Below are 16402 nucleotides of genomic sequence, written 5' to 3' on the forward strand. Positions count from 1 at the left end.
CTTAGTATTCATTTGCATGGGTTTTTAGTAAGCACTACTTTATTTCCCCTTTCCTTTGATATATATATATATATATATATATATATATATATATATATATATATATACATACATACATATACACACACACACACACACACACACACACACACACACACACACACACACACACACACACACACACACACACACACACACACACACACACACACAGTAGTATAATACAGGCATTCTGAAGACAAAATATAAATACTTGCTGTGCAGTCATGCAAAATAAGCAAAAGATAAAATAAATTAAAAAAATTACTGGCACTCAAAGGTTTTGCAAAAAATAAAGTAGCATTTATTAGACAAACAACATTTCTATCCTGTATATACACAATGTGTTTATTTAAAACAACTTATCAGTGTAAATGGCCTCCTTACACATATTTAATCCCCCTTAAATAACTGTTTTACTTATCTGTATCTTGTGAAAAATGACTACGTATCTCTTCTTGGTGTTAGCATTCAAGTGTATCACCTACTTATGTTTACCTATCCATCATTGCAATGCAAACAAAGACAGAGAAAAGTTAATAGTTTACCCCGGGTTGGTAAAACTGGCAAACAGTTTCATTACCAAAAGACCATAGATAAAGAGTGGAATAACTCTCCATAGCTCGTTCACCACTGAAGTTTAAAAACGATAAAAAAAAAAAAAACACTTATACTTGTCTAATTTACTTAAAAAAAAGGTGTCAACCAGCAATATTTAACCTATGAAACATGCCACTGTCCCTCGTTCTTTTTCATCTAATGCAGCAACATGGCAAAGACTTCCAGATAATATTCTTTATTCATGTCGCTGACTGGCAGTATTAATCACCCAAAATGATGATCTTTACTGCTGGCATTCCTAGACTGAGACGCAATCATCTGCACTTTCTCAACATCTATTGAACCTGTTTGCCTCCGTCCCGGGACAGTACGAGACAGTACATATGCGCAGTCAGTCTTTACATGTCTAAACATTACTAAACAAAGAGTCACTGCGACAGAAAACAGGAAGGAGAGAAAGCATTGCTGCTGAGATTGTTTTTGTAGCTTGAGATGGTCGGTGCATGTCCCCTGAGAATTATACTGACATACAATCATTTATTCCCGTGTATATATTTAAGATGCATCCTATCACTGTGCAAACCCCTACATGCAGCTCTGTTTGATAGGTAGTCCTGCTTCTCCACTTATCTTGTTCTCATTTACAGATGACAGCGGACTGTAATTTCCTAGATAAGACACACACATTAATACGCGATTTAAAAAAAAAAAAAAGAAAGTGAGGGGGCAAAAAAAAAAAGCAATATGTTAATGTAAAAAGTAGTGCGTGATTGTCATCCCTGCCCTACGGAGCTTACAATCTTAAATTGTGCAGTAGGAGACAAACAGGGACTATAGGATTAGCGGTACAGATGTAGCAAGAGTTATTGCCCATGCTCATAACGCAAAATACAGGGTTAGAATGCAGAATATATCAGATTTTCCATAGGATTCATAGATAACGCAGGATACTGTGGAAAAATGATGGAGGCATACAAGTATGTAAAAATGCAAAAATTGCTAGAGTTTACTGCATGTTAATTGGCAGAACTAAAGCAACGTTTCGGGAAAACAGCCCCTTCCTCAGACTAAAGCCCCCTGCGTTTTGTCAATACCACGAACAGTCTCTTAAATAGCACCCTTCACCAGTAACCATCACAAACAAATCACAACACGTATGCCCAGCTGCTCCTCCGATGCGTTCGCCATTGCGCCTGCGATGTGGTCCATGAATATGAGCGGCGACGTCACCACATCCAGTGACCCGTGGGTGCCTCCATCCTTTTTCCACAGTATATTACTATTGGCCATTATTTGCAACATAGGGGCAGAGATGGGCAACTTGCACCATGGTGTATCCTCTTCTTGTTTCTGTAGTAATTTTTGGCTTTCAGAGTGCTTTTGTATATCTTTGTACTATAGATAACGCAGCACAGAATATTCCACCATAACGCGCCAGTGGGCACAATAACCTCTGCTACATCTGTATATGCAGGTCGCCCGCGAAAAGGGTGGGAAGGTAACATTAAATTTAATTACCACAGTGGAGAGAGTAAAACAAAAGTTATAATAAAAGCAATACCTACAAAAGCATATCAGTCTGTACGGCACATGTACCCATTCACATAATAGGGCATCATCTTTTATGTTATTTACAAACATCCTGCGTGATTAGGGCATGACATGCGATCCGTTTGGTGTGCGTATAATATAGGGTGTATAATTACCTTACAATCTCTTAAATTGGGAGCAAGCGTATTAATATTGCACTGCTAATTAACCCAAAAGAACATTACAGAGCAGAATCATCAGTTCAAGCGTTCATTACGGTTTCTCCAAGTGCAACCCTTTAATCAGCACCGTTAAATACTACAATGTATTAATCTCGATATTTGCGTACGGATTTTCAACAAGCATACATTAAACATGAGAGTTACCAAAGCAGCGGTGGGGGAGGATCTCCAGCGGCTCAAGGTAAAAAGGTTTAATTTTTCAACGTGGTCATTTTTATCATGAAGAAAAATCAACCCTTCCGTTGGCTCTTTACAAATATCCACAAATAGATGAGTGCTCAGCAGCGTAAGACTGGAAAGCATCTAATCAAGTCAACAGCGGTGAATAAAGTGCTAAGCTTTTTCACTTGGCTGCTTTTATTTATTCCTACAGAAGTGTGGACGGTTTTAATGGAGACTGAAAATACCAGGCATCGTAGCAGAGTTTATACATCTTTTACATTGAACGTTGGTTCCTTAACTCTTTCGTTGCCAGCCATGCACGGCAACTTCTTCAAGCAGAGACCACGTAAACTGCTTTGAAACTGGCCCAAGGAATAAAGACACAGACTGAAAACAATGACACAGAGTTAGAACCAGGGGAACCTGGCTCCTTGTGACCCTTGGCAAGTCACTATCTCCCTGAGCTTCACGCACCAAAAATAGATTGTAAGCTCTACAGGGCAGGGACTCGTGTCTGCAAAAATTCTATGTACAGCGCTGCGTACACTGTCAGTGCTATACAAGAAAAAACTATTATTATATAAACATGTGGATAGCTACATGTGCTTATATAGAAAGCTAAATTTACATTACACACCAGGTGCCAGAAGGGATCACTACAGGGGGTGGCCCAGTTGTTATGGCTGGACCACCGATTGCTTGTGTTTGGTATTTTCTGTCTACCTCCAAAAATCATTAGCCCAGCTTTAAATGACTGCATGGATTAAACACTGCTGCTCCATCCCCACCCGGTTATTGGAAAGTCTTAGAAGGGTAATCAGTCTTGGGAAGCAAATCATAGATCCTGCATGCAAATGCCACAGTTCCACTATCTTTCGCCAGCCTAATTGAAACTGCATGATGCCTCACAGCAGGGGGGAAAAGTAAACTGTAATCACATCCGATTTTTCATACAACTTAATTTAATGAGCATCGTGCCATCAGGGCCCAAAGAATTAGGAGATATATTTGGCAGTGGTTATTACCTGTCAACAGTATCCGGTGCCTGCTGCTTCTTGTTTATTTTGGCGTAAAGGTCCTCAACGTGCTCCCTCTCTGATGCGGATACTTGGGTGTCACGTGCATAGCCAAGAGTCCCAGTTACCGGAGGAGATAAGGGACGGTGGGCATTGTGCTGTGCAGGGGGTTCTCTAAATGTGTTTACTCGGGCGTAATTGGGGTCCATGTCATCATCCTCCATATCAGGGGACGGCATCACAGGGCCCACGTTAAAGTCGAAAAATCCCCTCGCCTGTTTTTCCCTTAATTCTTGGTGCTTCGCGCTAATTCTGGAAAAAAAGAAGCATAAAACAGATGTTTGTGAATGCAGATAAGACATGGGCCATAAGATAAGACAATAAGAAACTTGCCCAGTGTTCAATGTGAGATAGACACAAAAGTACACGAAATATAGAAATTAAATAAGAAACAAAATTGGGTCTGAGGGTTTACAGCAGGTTGGGAAGATTGTCAGACTAGGTGGGACGAGCAGTCCATATCTGACATCAATTTTGTATGATTCTGTGTAATATTTTTGCAATTCATGAATTCTCTATATAACCTTGACTTCAGTATCACAGCATCTCGTTCAGTCGATCTAAAATATGTGTGGGAGACCTCTACCGGGATATTAAAAATACATATAGGAGAGAATTCCTATCGAGTTCCATCCTAGGAAGAGAAGGGTTTTTCTCAAGGGACTTCTCCACACTGTTACATTGCATATCATTTCAGCCCTGCATGTACACTCTCCTACGTAGATCATACAGAAGCGGTGTTTATATTCAACTAACAACATACTGTATTCATGTATGTATACAGTATGTGTCCATATATATATTATATACACACACATTCACACATCTCTTTAGTCACACAGCAGTTTGTTATTTTGATGAGTGTAACATACATTGTGGCTCAGGACTAAAAAAAAAGAAATGCAATACCCCAAAATCCTAGGATTACGACAACACATTCATTGTAATATAGTGATCAGATTTTAGCTCTGTCCGCGTGGCATAATCAGTTACTATTTACTCTTGTCTCGTAGAGATTTAAAGGCTTTTCAATCAACTTCCCACCCAGTTGTGGTCTTCTATAATGGTCATCAAGTAAAAAACAAGCACCCCTGTTTGGAATGTTGCCCGGATACATTATATACTTAAACATACTATAAAAAAGAGGAAAAATTATAATAGCACAGAACAGCAGGTATGTATGCTACCATAGAGTTATGGATGAGGGGAAATTATTACCCAGATGTGATCTACTGCACTTGTCACCTATGGAATAGTAAGTCTAAAATAGATGTATTTTTGGCTTCTGCACTCTCAAGGTGTTTGTTATAGAAACTTTGTGAAGGAGTCGCTACCATTTATATATTGGTTGCCATTAGCTGCGTTCTCCTTCCAGGAAAGTGACTTTATTAGAGATAGGTACTGAACACTTGTTATGTTATATTTGCCAAGACCAAGTAAATCACGGCCAGGGTTATAGATGTTGGAAGTGATAACATTTGATGTCACCATAATGCAGTTTTGTTATAGTTGCCATACCTTTTAGCAGTGCAACTTACATTGAATCTGCATTTCTCTAGTGCCAATAAGGCTACTAGAACTTTTAACTTGACGCTACAATAATGTAACTATGAAGCCAATTTGTTCACTGCATAATTCACCTATTTGACAAAGTATTTTGTGCTAATAAACAGTATTAAAATTTACCAAGAATTCTGCATATGGTCCTTATCCAAATCTTTGAATGGTGCTGAATGCTTCTCTAACACAAGAAATACATATTTGAAGCCTATTAAATACGAGCCCATGTCTCCTAAATATTTGATCAACTTAATTTCCTAGCAGTCTCAAAATCGTTTTTCATTTAAATATTGATTTTAAACTTTAAAACCAAAAAAACAAAATCTGGTGTAATTTTGTGGAAACTGTACCATTTTTGGGGGGCTCGGGGGAATGGGTTTTTTGTAAGAGAAAAGTAAAACAAAGGCCGAGCTCAGTTCCTGCTGTTGGCAATATCAACCATCGCAAACAGGTTGAGCAATGAGGAAGAGCTCAGGTGAAACCAATTAGGCCACAAAGGAAAAAGCAATGTTGCAGTTATCAATGAAAGCAACATAAGAGGCAGACATCCGCCACATTTATCTGGGGCAGGAGGAATATATTGATTTCATGATCACAGGATGTGTTGTGTGTATCAATCTGGACAAATAGAGGTTTAGTTTTGCATCTTGATTAAAGAAAGGTGGATTGGCAAAATGACACTAAATATAGGACATTGTTACAGACATAGGAGGGACTTCATGGTGCATTAGGGAGTCCCCACAAATCCATGGTATACTCTAACCAGGTGACCTTTGTCAATCACAATAAGTCACTTTCTAAACCATTTCCATGGGAGATCCAGCCTTGTTCATAAGTCCTGGTCCATGAAGTTCAAGTCCAGTCCTGCTGCTCTTTCAAGTGTGCGTCTTCCAGAGAAATACATTTGGATTAAAAACAGGTACTGACTCAAAATCTCATGGCAGAAACATTGAATGAGTCCATCTATTCTGTCCATTTTCCTATCTGCAGTAAAACCGGAGACCTTATTTGATCCTTAGCTTTCATTTGTATTTATGATCGCTTATGTTGGGAGGCTATTCCACGAATCCAACACCCTTTCTGTAAACTACTACCTCACATTTCCCCTTAGCCTGACACCGTCCAGCTTCAGAGCGTGACCTCTTGTTCTAGCACTTCCCTGTCTCTGACATATGCTTCCCTGCTGCAATTTGTTGAAGCTTTTTATGCATTTTAAAGTTTTGATTATATCCCCCTCTCCCTTCTGTCTGTGCTGAATATAGTGAGGACTTTAGGGCTCAATTATACCAAATGCTGCAAGGCGGCAGCGCTATTCTGTGACGTCACCCAGCGCTGCTGCCGAGCAGCATAGTGATTATACCAGGGAGCCGGTGGAGAGGAGGCAAGGAGGCGTGGCCGTCAGCGGTTCGCCCTCTTTGGCTGGAACCGCTCACGTGACGCGGCCGTCGCCAGCCAATAACAAATCTGCAGATCGCGACAGATCACGCGCACGCCGCAACAGGTATGTGCGCTATTGTTTTTTTTAAATTTTGTTCTTCAGGCGCTCGGCACCGCTACACACATTGCCGCGCACATTTTCCTGTATAATCACGGCCTTATTCTTTCCTGTCTTACGACTTGGAGTCAAACTAGCACCTATTTTACATTTAGATTTGACGTTAGAAAGTTAGATAATTAAAAAAAAAAAAAAAAAAAGGATACCATTATTATTTCACTTTTGATTAAAAAAAATGCTTTACTGAATATCTTTGCTTAAACCGTTGAGATTTTCAATACAGGCTAACATTTGATCTTTTCCCCCTCCTAACCATTGCAGCCGCTACACAGGGTTAATCTCCTCTGCTTCTCTGACGCAAACCATAAAACAAAACAGATCCGAAATCAGCAGATGATACAGTTGTCAGAAGCACAAGGAGTGGAAACTAGTTATATTTGCAAGAGATTAGAACATAGCTCTGGCAGTGAGAGATCAGCAGAGCTAGATGTCGGTTGCTGGCATGGCTGCACTGCATGACAGCCCCAGAAAATGTCACAATGGGTTCCTGCGAAACCAGGGCTACTAAATATTCAATAGAACATTGCAAGGCTGGGAAGTGGAAACAGGGAATCTGAACATGAAATGTATATGCTAAACTTATCATGCTTCAGAAGGAAGCAAAATGCATTTTCCCTTCAATAGTGGCAAGAGATACAAAGCATGCTTCAATAATATCCGTGGGAGAAAAGGAAGAGAGTATTATAGTACGTGGAATGAGGCTGGGACAGAGATTATTTTGTTTCTTTCCCCAAAGGAAATCGAACGGCTAAATGTTCTGAAAACTATTTTATTAAACACCTGTTTTTACCTAAAGGAAGAGGTGAACCCGAGTGTTCCTGAAAGTTTGTATCCAAAAACCTCAGGCTGTCAATAAATATAGCAGCTCTTCTTAATTATCTGCTTAGCTATATTTCTAATATGAATTAGTAAAATTTAAAAAAAAAAGTTAAAAATATTCAGATAAAAACTCTGAAACATATTGAATGCAGCAGTCGTATTCTTGATCTGTTGTTTTACTGAAGTGATTTAAATTGTGTTGCAGGCCTGTCTAAGAAAGAAAACTATTGCTTCTCTGCTGAAGAAGGTAGATCTGAAGAATGGTTTACATGTTTCATGGAACAATTCTCGTGGTTAACACCCCAGTCTGAATGAGAAATCCCAGGGATTAAGAATAAAGGCCTTTAACTGGGGAAAGATGATTGTTCAATCCACAAAGGACAAGTAAACGCTACATTAATGGTGGTAGGGACCAGAATGGACATCAAGAGTAGTAAACAATATCCAAACCTTCAAAAACATGCACATAAAAGAAAAAGGAAGCGTCTTTGTGGTTTTCCTATTGCTCAAGTGTATATATTTATAAATCTCTTCTGTGCATCTATGTCAATGCCTCGGAACACACACACACACACACACACACACACACACACACACACACACACACACACACACACACACACACACACACACACACAAGAGTTTGGTGTATGTTCATTCTGGCACAGGATGATCATAGCAATCCATGGAATTCCTGTTACAAGAACATTCCACTGAAGAGACTCATTTTGTGCTCAAGGTTCTTTTTAGGTCAAGAATCTGTTTAATCTTTCAATCGTACAACAAGGATTAAGAAAAGAGGAGTGCTATCCTCAGTGGCTCAAAAACCGTTAACAGACAAGAAAAAATGCCAAGGCAAAGCTGCGTTGGTCCATTTTCACAGCAGAGAGAGCTCTTTGTATACGCAGCTGTTTGTTCTAAGAGTTTCTTTTTTTCACCATAATTATAGACAGCTCAAGTTTGCATTGCTGCCGACTTCAGGGAGACTATGGTTGGAGAGAAAGGGAAGAGGTGGAGGGTGTGAAACTTTAATCTCCTGCAATATTAAAACCCATTACATCTGGAGAATTACACGATAGGCTATTTATGTTTCAAGTTAGATAAAGTGAATGAGTGTTTTATGCTGATTTAGTTGGATAGATGCTCTAAAAAAAAAGTTCATTATGTAACCTCCTCCAAATATTGCATTATATGATGAAATAAGCATTTAAACACTCCTAATGCCCACCAAAGTTCCATTGACCAATCCATACTAGATCAATACTTCCTATTTGGTGCATATTAATGCTGTTCTGTAACATCAGTAATAAATAGATACTATAGATAGAAAGCATAAATAAATGCATCTTATGGTTGCATTTAGAATTACTTTCTTATTTGCCTAAAATATATTTTACCAGAAAAGATACAATAAAATTGAATTTGTAAGACAATTGCAGGGGACGTGTGATTAAAGTTCAGTGAAAAAATTCAGCAGATGGTATCTGGCAGGATGGAAGTGCAGAGGATACAAGGAAAGGTGACTGGAATGGGGGAGGAGGGGGAGAAAGGGTCCAAAGGTCACTTACCTTTACTTTACGAGTCCCCGTTAAGATTGGCCGTATATGTGCATTTCCTGTTCTGAAACCAGTTTCAAAGGTACAGAACAGGAAGTGCATTGTACATGTGAAACCATAAAGGTCAACAAATGTAAAAGGTGGGGCAGGAACTGAGAGGTTCTAAATACAGATGGGGCCAACAGATAGTATTCTAGGATAATACTCACATAATACATAATATATCAGCATGGTGTCATGTATATGCTATACATCAGGATGTGACAAATACATTTTGATTTCAGAGTCTAAACCTGTGAATGGCTGTACTATCTCAGTGGGTTGCTTACCTTTCATATCAAGTCTCAATAGTTGTAATACTTGCTTTTTGGACTAGGACAACAGTGAGAACAGTGGTAGGGTGAGATACAGCTAACAAACAAGTTCAAATTCCACTCCATATGGGGTTAACCTCTCATATAAACAGAAAGCTATTCATCTTGATGCTGTTTGTAACATGATTACAGAATAACAAGCATGTATAAGAATGATCCAGCCTCAGTCTGTAGGTCAGGAGGTTTGGCCAGACATTTAGGGGTTTATTCCGTATCAACATAAGTGGCCGATTCGGTCGTTTTCGTCCAAAATCTCCCATTAAAGTCAATGGGGATCGTCACCTAAAAATGGCCAGATTGGCACTTCGTCTGATGCTGAATAAGCCCCTTAGAGACAGAGGTGGTAGCTGGGAAACAGGGAGACGTTATGATTACAAAGGAGAAAAAGTCAGGGGATTGTCGTTATCAGGCATTTGGCTACATATAGTGCCAGTTACTGGGTACTGTTACCTTCATTTCATAAAGAGGAAATTATTTCCAATTACATATGTAGGGACAGTCCCTTATTAAACATGCTGTTAAGCTGCTTCTCCATGTCAAGGAAAGCCCTGAGCTCCATTTATCGGGATAGATCTCTCAGCGCTTTCATGACATGAAGAAACAGCTTCAAAGCATCTTGAATCGAGGCTTTAGAGTAGACACGTGTGTGGCAACACTAATTTCAGTAATCACCACCAAGGTCTACCAGCCTCTATATAATATAAATATTATTTACCTATATCAAAAAATGGTACAAATCTGTGGAGTTCTAACCTGAAATGTAAGTTATTTTGTAATAAAAAGATTAGAATTTTGGATTACAATCAGGTGCTCTTGGGTTAAACTGAATCGCTTCATACACTGCACATTTAAAACTCAATAAAAGTCTAAACGTGAGTAAAAACAATGCATATTTACTTCGTATTGGCACCCATTTTCTTTTCATACCATACCATGGTTGGCCAAAAGTGAGTTTCATACAAGACTTGCTCCCTTCCTTTGTCTTCATTGAGGCAGCATTTCAAAAGCTATCATCATAACTGCTGTCTGTTCTAGCTCAAGAGTCAGTATGGTGTATTGTTCCACTGACCAGTCAATACCAATGTAAGTGAAACAACTTATCATGATCAATATTTCAATAGGTCTATTATAACAGCCTTAATTATTTTTTCTATTCACTCTGTACCGATACTCTATCATACTGTGCAGGAGCCTTTGTATGTCTAATTTCAGTGAAATCTGTTCCTACTGTATGTCTAAACTACAGTACAATCACCATGCCATTGTATATCTCCCCCCCATCCCCCCAAAGCATTGGTTTCTGAAACACGCAATACACCTCGGCCTTGTGATTTGCCTCTGCCAAAGCCATTGTTCTCCAAACTAAGAAATGCTTCCTGGGACCATCCTTTGTTCATCTCTGTCACAGTCATTGCAAAAAAAACACATGTACACATTCATCTATATTGAGCATTTTATTCTCAAAAAATGTAATTGCCAGCAATCGTTATTGATATTTTATAATGCATATGCCCAGTGCTTTTCAAAACATAAATGTAAAGATAAAATGCATGTAATATTCAACCCAAAATAAGAAATACCTACTGAACATGGGTGTTGGGCTTAAACAAATGGAATGCTTTTCAATTCTAAGAGCTCTTTTTCCTTTTTGGATGTGTAGGATTTCTTAGCTGTCTCAAAGCCATACTTTTTGCTTTTCTTCTCTCTAACAAGCAGTGATCAAGGTGTGTTAAAAGTAGTGCTCATGTGCCTGATTTGATGACACGTTAACCCTAGCAAATATTGGACTAATGTCCTCTAGACTTTGTTTTAGAAAAGTAGATACAATACGTATGCTCTAACAAAAGGAAAGGAGGATATTATTTGTCTTTGTTACTGCCCAAATATTCTATAAATCACCACTTCTTCACAAAGAAATGTGAACTGTTAGTCTGGAAAGTAGTGGTACTTCATACCGCCTAAAATTGCTGCCCTGCTAATAGGCCTCTATTCAGAATTGTGAGAAAAGGAATACAGTATAAATTAACGATGCACTAACTTCAAGCGAACAGCTGTGACCTTTGAATTACCCAGCTTCTTACTATATTGGGGGCCATAGATGCATAGAAACTGGTCTCCTCATTCAAGTATAACCCAAAAAGTGCATATCTATCTAAGTACGTTTAAAATAAAGAGTGATTGGTGCATTGTTTTCATTGTGTTAGCCAACTTAATGGTTGTGATGTACGACAAAGCAGCAAAATGAGAGTATGTCCACTTCTGGTCTTGTTTGTTCTGTCCGGAGCTGTTTTACATTGGGAACACATGGTAATCTCAAATCTGTAATTACATTTGCAAACAGTGGCACCGCCACATACAGAGTTTCATTTAGGGAGCAGAAATATTTTGGGGATGCAGCAGGAAGTAAATCATAAGGACTTCAAAGGAACTTCTAAGGCTGCGTCCATAGAAGCACCAACAGCGCTCCTCCGCGCTGACACTGAAGCTCGCCTGCTCAATCAGGTGCGATTACATGGACCCACAGACGAGCCCAAGTGCGCGATCGGAGGCGGGGCACTGACGTCAATGGGCCAATAGCGCGCGAAGTGCCAATGTCACGACGCCGACATTGTCACGCTGCTTCGCTCCGATTGGGTGTTTCAGCCGATAGCGCGCTCGGGAACAATTTCAGCTGTTGGCTGAAAATCCCAGCGCTTCAGCGCGCATGCAGATGCTCGCGGAAGCCCCTTCTGAAGACATCCTCATTGAGGATGACGGGGCTCATCGCAGAGCGTCCACACTGCTCAGCGCTGTCGGTGCTTCTATGGACACAGCCCACGGCTGTGGAGTGCTACAGGGCAGCTCTTTATGAAACACCTTTTACACGGCATCCATTACAAACAAAATCCAATAATGTCAAGTGGAAGAGGACAAGACCATTATCTCCTTCCTTTATTAGCCACATTACAAATGGTTTGGAAGGGAAACTATGCCTTTTTGTCACAAATCTGCAACAGGATGGACTCTTTGGGGGAGGAGCGGGGTACACAAAATGATTAATGATTTATGTAGATTAGAGGAATGGTGGCAACTGAACTTTAATGGCAAATAGTGCACGCACAAAAAACACGTAGGTCACAAAAATCCAAAACAAAATAGAATATGAATTGTCCAGTAATTGTCAACAAGAATGGAGGAAAGTGAACTAGGAATAATTATTTCAGCGGACTAAAAAGTAGGCCAGCAATGTAACAAAGCAATGGGGAAAGCCAGCAGGATATTAGGTTGCATAGGGAGAGGTTCTAGCAGCAGAAAGAGAGAGGTAGTGATGTCACTTTATAGGTCATTGGTAAGACCTCGCCTAGAGCAGGGGTGCTCAACTCCAGACCACCCCAACAGGTCAGATTATAAGGATATCCCTGCTTCAGCACAGGTGGCTCAATCAGTGACTTATTTTGACAAAGCCAATGATTGAGTAATCTATGCTGAAGCTGGGAAATCCTCAAAACCTGACCTGTTGGGCGGTCTTGAGGACTGGAGTTAAGCACTATTGACAGAGTACTGTTTTCAGTTATGAAACCCACGAGGCTGATTTAGAGATGGCGAACGACAGAGAAGTTGTAGCCTAAACTCATTGCACAGGCGCTAAATGTCATTTTGCACAGTGTTAAAATAAGACCCTGATTTAGAGTTGACCAAAAATCGGTGTACAACACAATTTTTGTTGGGCATGTCAGTCTAACAACTCGACAGGAGGAGCAGAGGTGTGTCTACTCTGCGCCCAATTTATTCAAATGAGCTTAACATTGGCGTTAGAGTTGGATTAACAGCTGTTTGGAATGTAAGAACCCTTCCTAATTATCCGCCAACACGGACCAGGTGCAAACTTAGCTGCGCAGTAAGAACTTCCAATTCCCAGTCCTTTTTTCATACCCTGGCGCTACCTTACAATGTTTACTTTCCAGGAAAATAGACCTAGACCCTGCAGAAGAAGCGGGTTAGCGTTACTGTATTCAGCATGCCTGATGTACACAATGAGCACTTACACTTCCTAGCGGTTGCATTTTTGATCCCCTCCACCCCCCTCCCAACTCAGCGTGGTGGCTGCTTCTCTCCTCCGTCCTGATGTTGCAGAAGGGCCGCACCCAAAAGTAACATTTTAAAGGGCGTCTACCCATTTTCTGAAGTGCCCCAGTAACGCTATGAAGTACAGTTTTGGCCACCACTCCATAAAAAAGGCATTATGGAACTAGAAAAATTGCCACAAATTAATAAAGGGGATGGAACATCAGATTTATGAGGAGAGGCTAGCTACATTATATGTTTTTCATTAGAAAAGAGGTGTCTAAGAGGGGATATGATTTAACTATATACAAATATATTCAGGGACAGTACAAGGAGCTTTAAAAAGAACTATTCATCCCACGGGCAGTACAAAGGACTCAGGGTTATCCCTTAAGGTTGGAGGAAAGGAGATTTCACCAGCAACAAAGGAAAGGACTATTTACAGTAAGGGCAGATAAAATGTGGAATTCATTACCCACTGTGATGGCTAGGGTTGCCAGGTGGCTTCTCCAAAAATACTGGACACAATAGTGAAAAGTGTAATGTACTCAAGAAAAGTCAGTGGGGAGTATGTTATTTATAAATTATCTGACCTTTACGTAATTTTGTCTAAATTTCACTCCAAGTTAGCACCATTTCATATTCTTTTTGATAAAAATTCTGGAGCGGGGTTTGGGGATTGAGTGCCCTCCCAGCATTTTTTACGAAATAGAATATGAAATGGTGCAAATTGGTGCATACTTGGGAGTGAAATTCAGAAAAAATGACGTAACGGTCAGATCATTTATAAATAACTGACTTGCAGTCATGCAGACCCATGGCGAGCAATACTGATCTTAATGCTCCTCTCCCACAAATTCCAAGATCGTTGCACCCCTTTTCATCCTCTCACCCCCCTCTCATCCTCTTTCACTACCCCTCCCCTTATCCTCTCACTCCCCTCATCCTCTCACCACCCCTCCCCTTATCCTCTCTCATCCTCCTGCCTGTCATTCTCACCCAGACAGGACAGCCACAGAAAACACACACACAACACACTCTCTCCGCTCCATGCTGTTTCCTCCTCTCCTTGTCCCCACGCCAGGCTCCCGACACCTTCTCGTGATTGGCTGAATTACCCAGCAGCAGGCAATCAGAATGGAGGAAGCTGCCCGGCCCCCTAGCAACAGCCCTGCTTTCTCCCCCCTTAGGAAAATGCCACTGCCCCAAACCAGTCAGGTCACTATGTCCAGAGAGGTAACACTGGACACATACATGTCCGGTATTACCTCTCATTTTTTACTGGACAGAGTGCCCCCTCATGGGAAGGATGTTCATCCAGGGAGAAATCTTATTAAATCCATTATATGGAGTCACGGAGGAGTTTATTTTTTCCTTATGAGACATCATTGGGTAATGTTTCACTGGGGTTTGTTATTTGCTTTCCTCTGGATCAATATACTGTAAGAACAAATATAGGATAAAGTATCTGTCATCTAAATTTAGCATAGGTTTTCAACTTCATCTACTATGTAACGCTGACGTAATGTTTCAGTACAAACGCAATATTTACACACAGGCGCACGATTGTGCTAATCTAAGACCTCATTATAGTATTTTAGGAGCTGTTGCATTTTGTGACTGTTGCACCAAACTCTAAATCGGCTTTTGCTTTCTGAAATAGCAATGGTGCCGCAATTCTTCATGACAATGCTATTTAAGCATCTGCGTTTTAAATCTGACCTCCAAAATGCTAGTTAATTAAGTAAATTAGTAAGTTAATTGTTTATGTGCAAAGAAAGGATACTAAATTGGTGTGTGGTCTACATCAGGGCTCCTCAACTCCAGTCCTGAAGCCCCTACAACAGGCCAGGTTTGTAGGATAACCCAGCTTCAGCACAGGTGGCTCAATCACTGGCCCAGTCTTTTGATATCCTTAAAACCTTATCTGTTGGGGGGTCTTGATGACTGGAGTTGACCATCCCTGGTCTACATCATTGGTGGACAATGGGCTACAGCCCTCAGGTGCTTCACATGGGGCCACCAACCTCTGGCCAACTCAGCAGCCAACTTCCTTTTTCCTTTAGAATAGAGGGAGCGGAGATGTTGTTGGCGTGGATCATAGCTTCTCCCTGCTCCTTCAGCTGCTAAATGACAGTTCGCTGTTAAAAACGGCACTGCCTGCTCTTCTCCCGTGCTAATCACTAGTTCCCTGTGTAAGAAGCAGAGCATGACGGTATTTACTGTGCCCCATATACATATGTGGGCAATGTACGGCCACTTTGAGGGCCCAATGGTCACACATGTGGCCGTTGAAGTATATCATGTTGCCTACCACCAGAACCGGTTTGTAGTTTTGTGGGTCTCAGTGCAGGGGCATTCGCGATGTCTCTGACCTGGTCCGGTGCGGCATCTCCTCCTCAGACGTCATGGCGTGACATCATGTTGTCATGGCAACGTGATGCTGCTTCATAATGGCAACCAACACCATTTGATATCGCGGCACCAGGATGACGGCACGCTGTAGGAGGAGATGTCGCCAGACCAGGTAAGAGACAGCTACAGAAGCCCCACGCTCTCCCCCGACAATCAGCTTAATTGTTGTGGGGAAGAGCTTGGGGCCTCTGTAAGTGCGGGCTAGCTGCATTAGCATAGCTGGAACCACCATCAAGCCAGCCCTGCCTACTACTGGTCTACATAATAAAACTTATCAGTAAAAGACTAAGGGACCCCACCATGTACATCTTGAAGAAGAGAAGGGGGAGAAGGATATGACAAACGTTCAAATATATCAATAGTTTTCTACAATGTACACAAGTGGTGCATATTTTATAGAAAGAGAAGTGCTAGAACAAGAAGTCATATCCTGAAGCTGGAGGGCGGCAGACTTAGGCCTTGCCTATAA

At 40.8% G+C, this 16402-nt stretch overlaps 1 protein-coding gene across 3 annotated transcripts in view; it reads right to left on the reverse strand.

The window, feature by feature from the left end:
- PARD3B (par-3 family cell polarity regulator beta) overlaps positions 1-16402 on the reverse strand; it is a 774037-nt gene that overhangs the window by 237648 nt on the left and 519987 nt on the right. The window contains exons 20-21 of one of the 3 annotated variants that reach the window (XM_075608551.1): positions 3560-3862; positions 321-1268 (exon numbers count right to left, since the gene is read on the reverse strand). The exons of 1 other annotated variant lie outside the window; for it this stretch is intronic. In XM_075608551.1, the coding sequence (XP_075464666.1) occupies positions 1238-1268; positions 3560-3862 (334 nt within the window). In that variant the 3' untranslated portion in view covers positions 321-1237. Of the gene's footprint in view, positions 1-320; positions 1269-3559; positions 3863-16402 lie in introns of those variants that run through there. One more of the 3 variants, XM_075608549.1, reaches the window with a different exon arrangement.

This window comes from Ascaphus truei, chromosome 7, assembly GCF_040206685.1.
Source record: "Ascaphus truei isolate aAscTru1 chromosome 7, aAscTru1.hap1, whole genome shotgun sequence".
NCBI lineage: Eukaryota > Metazoa > Chordata > Amphibia > Anura > Ascaphidae > Ascaphus > Ascaphus truei.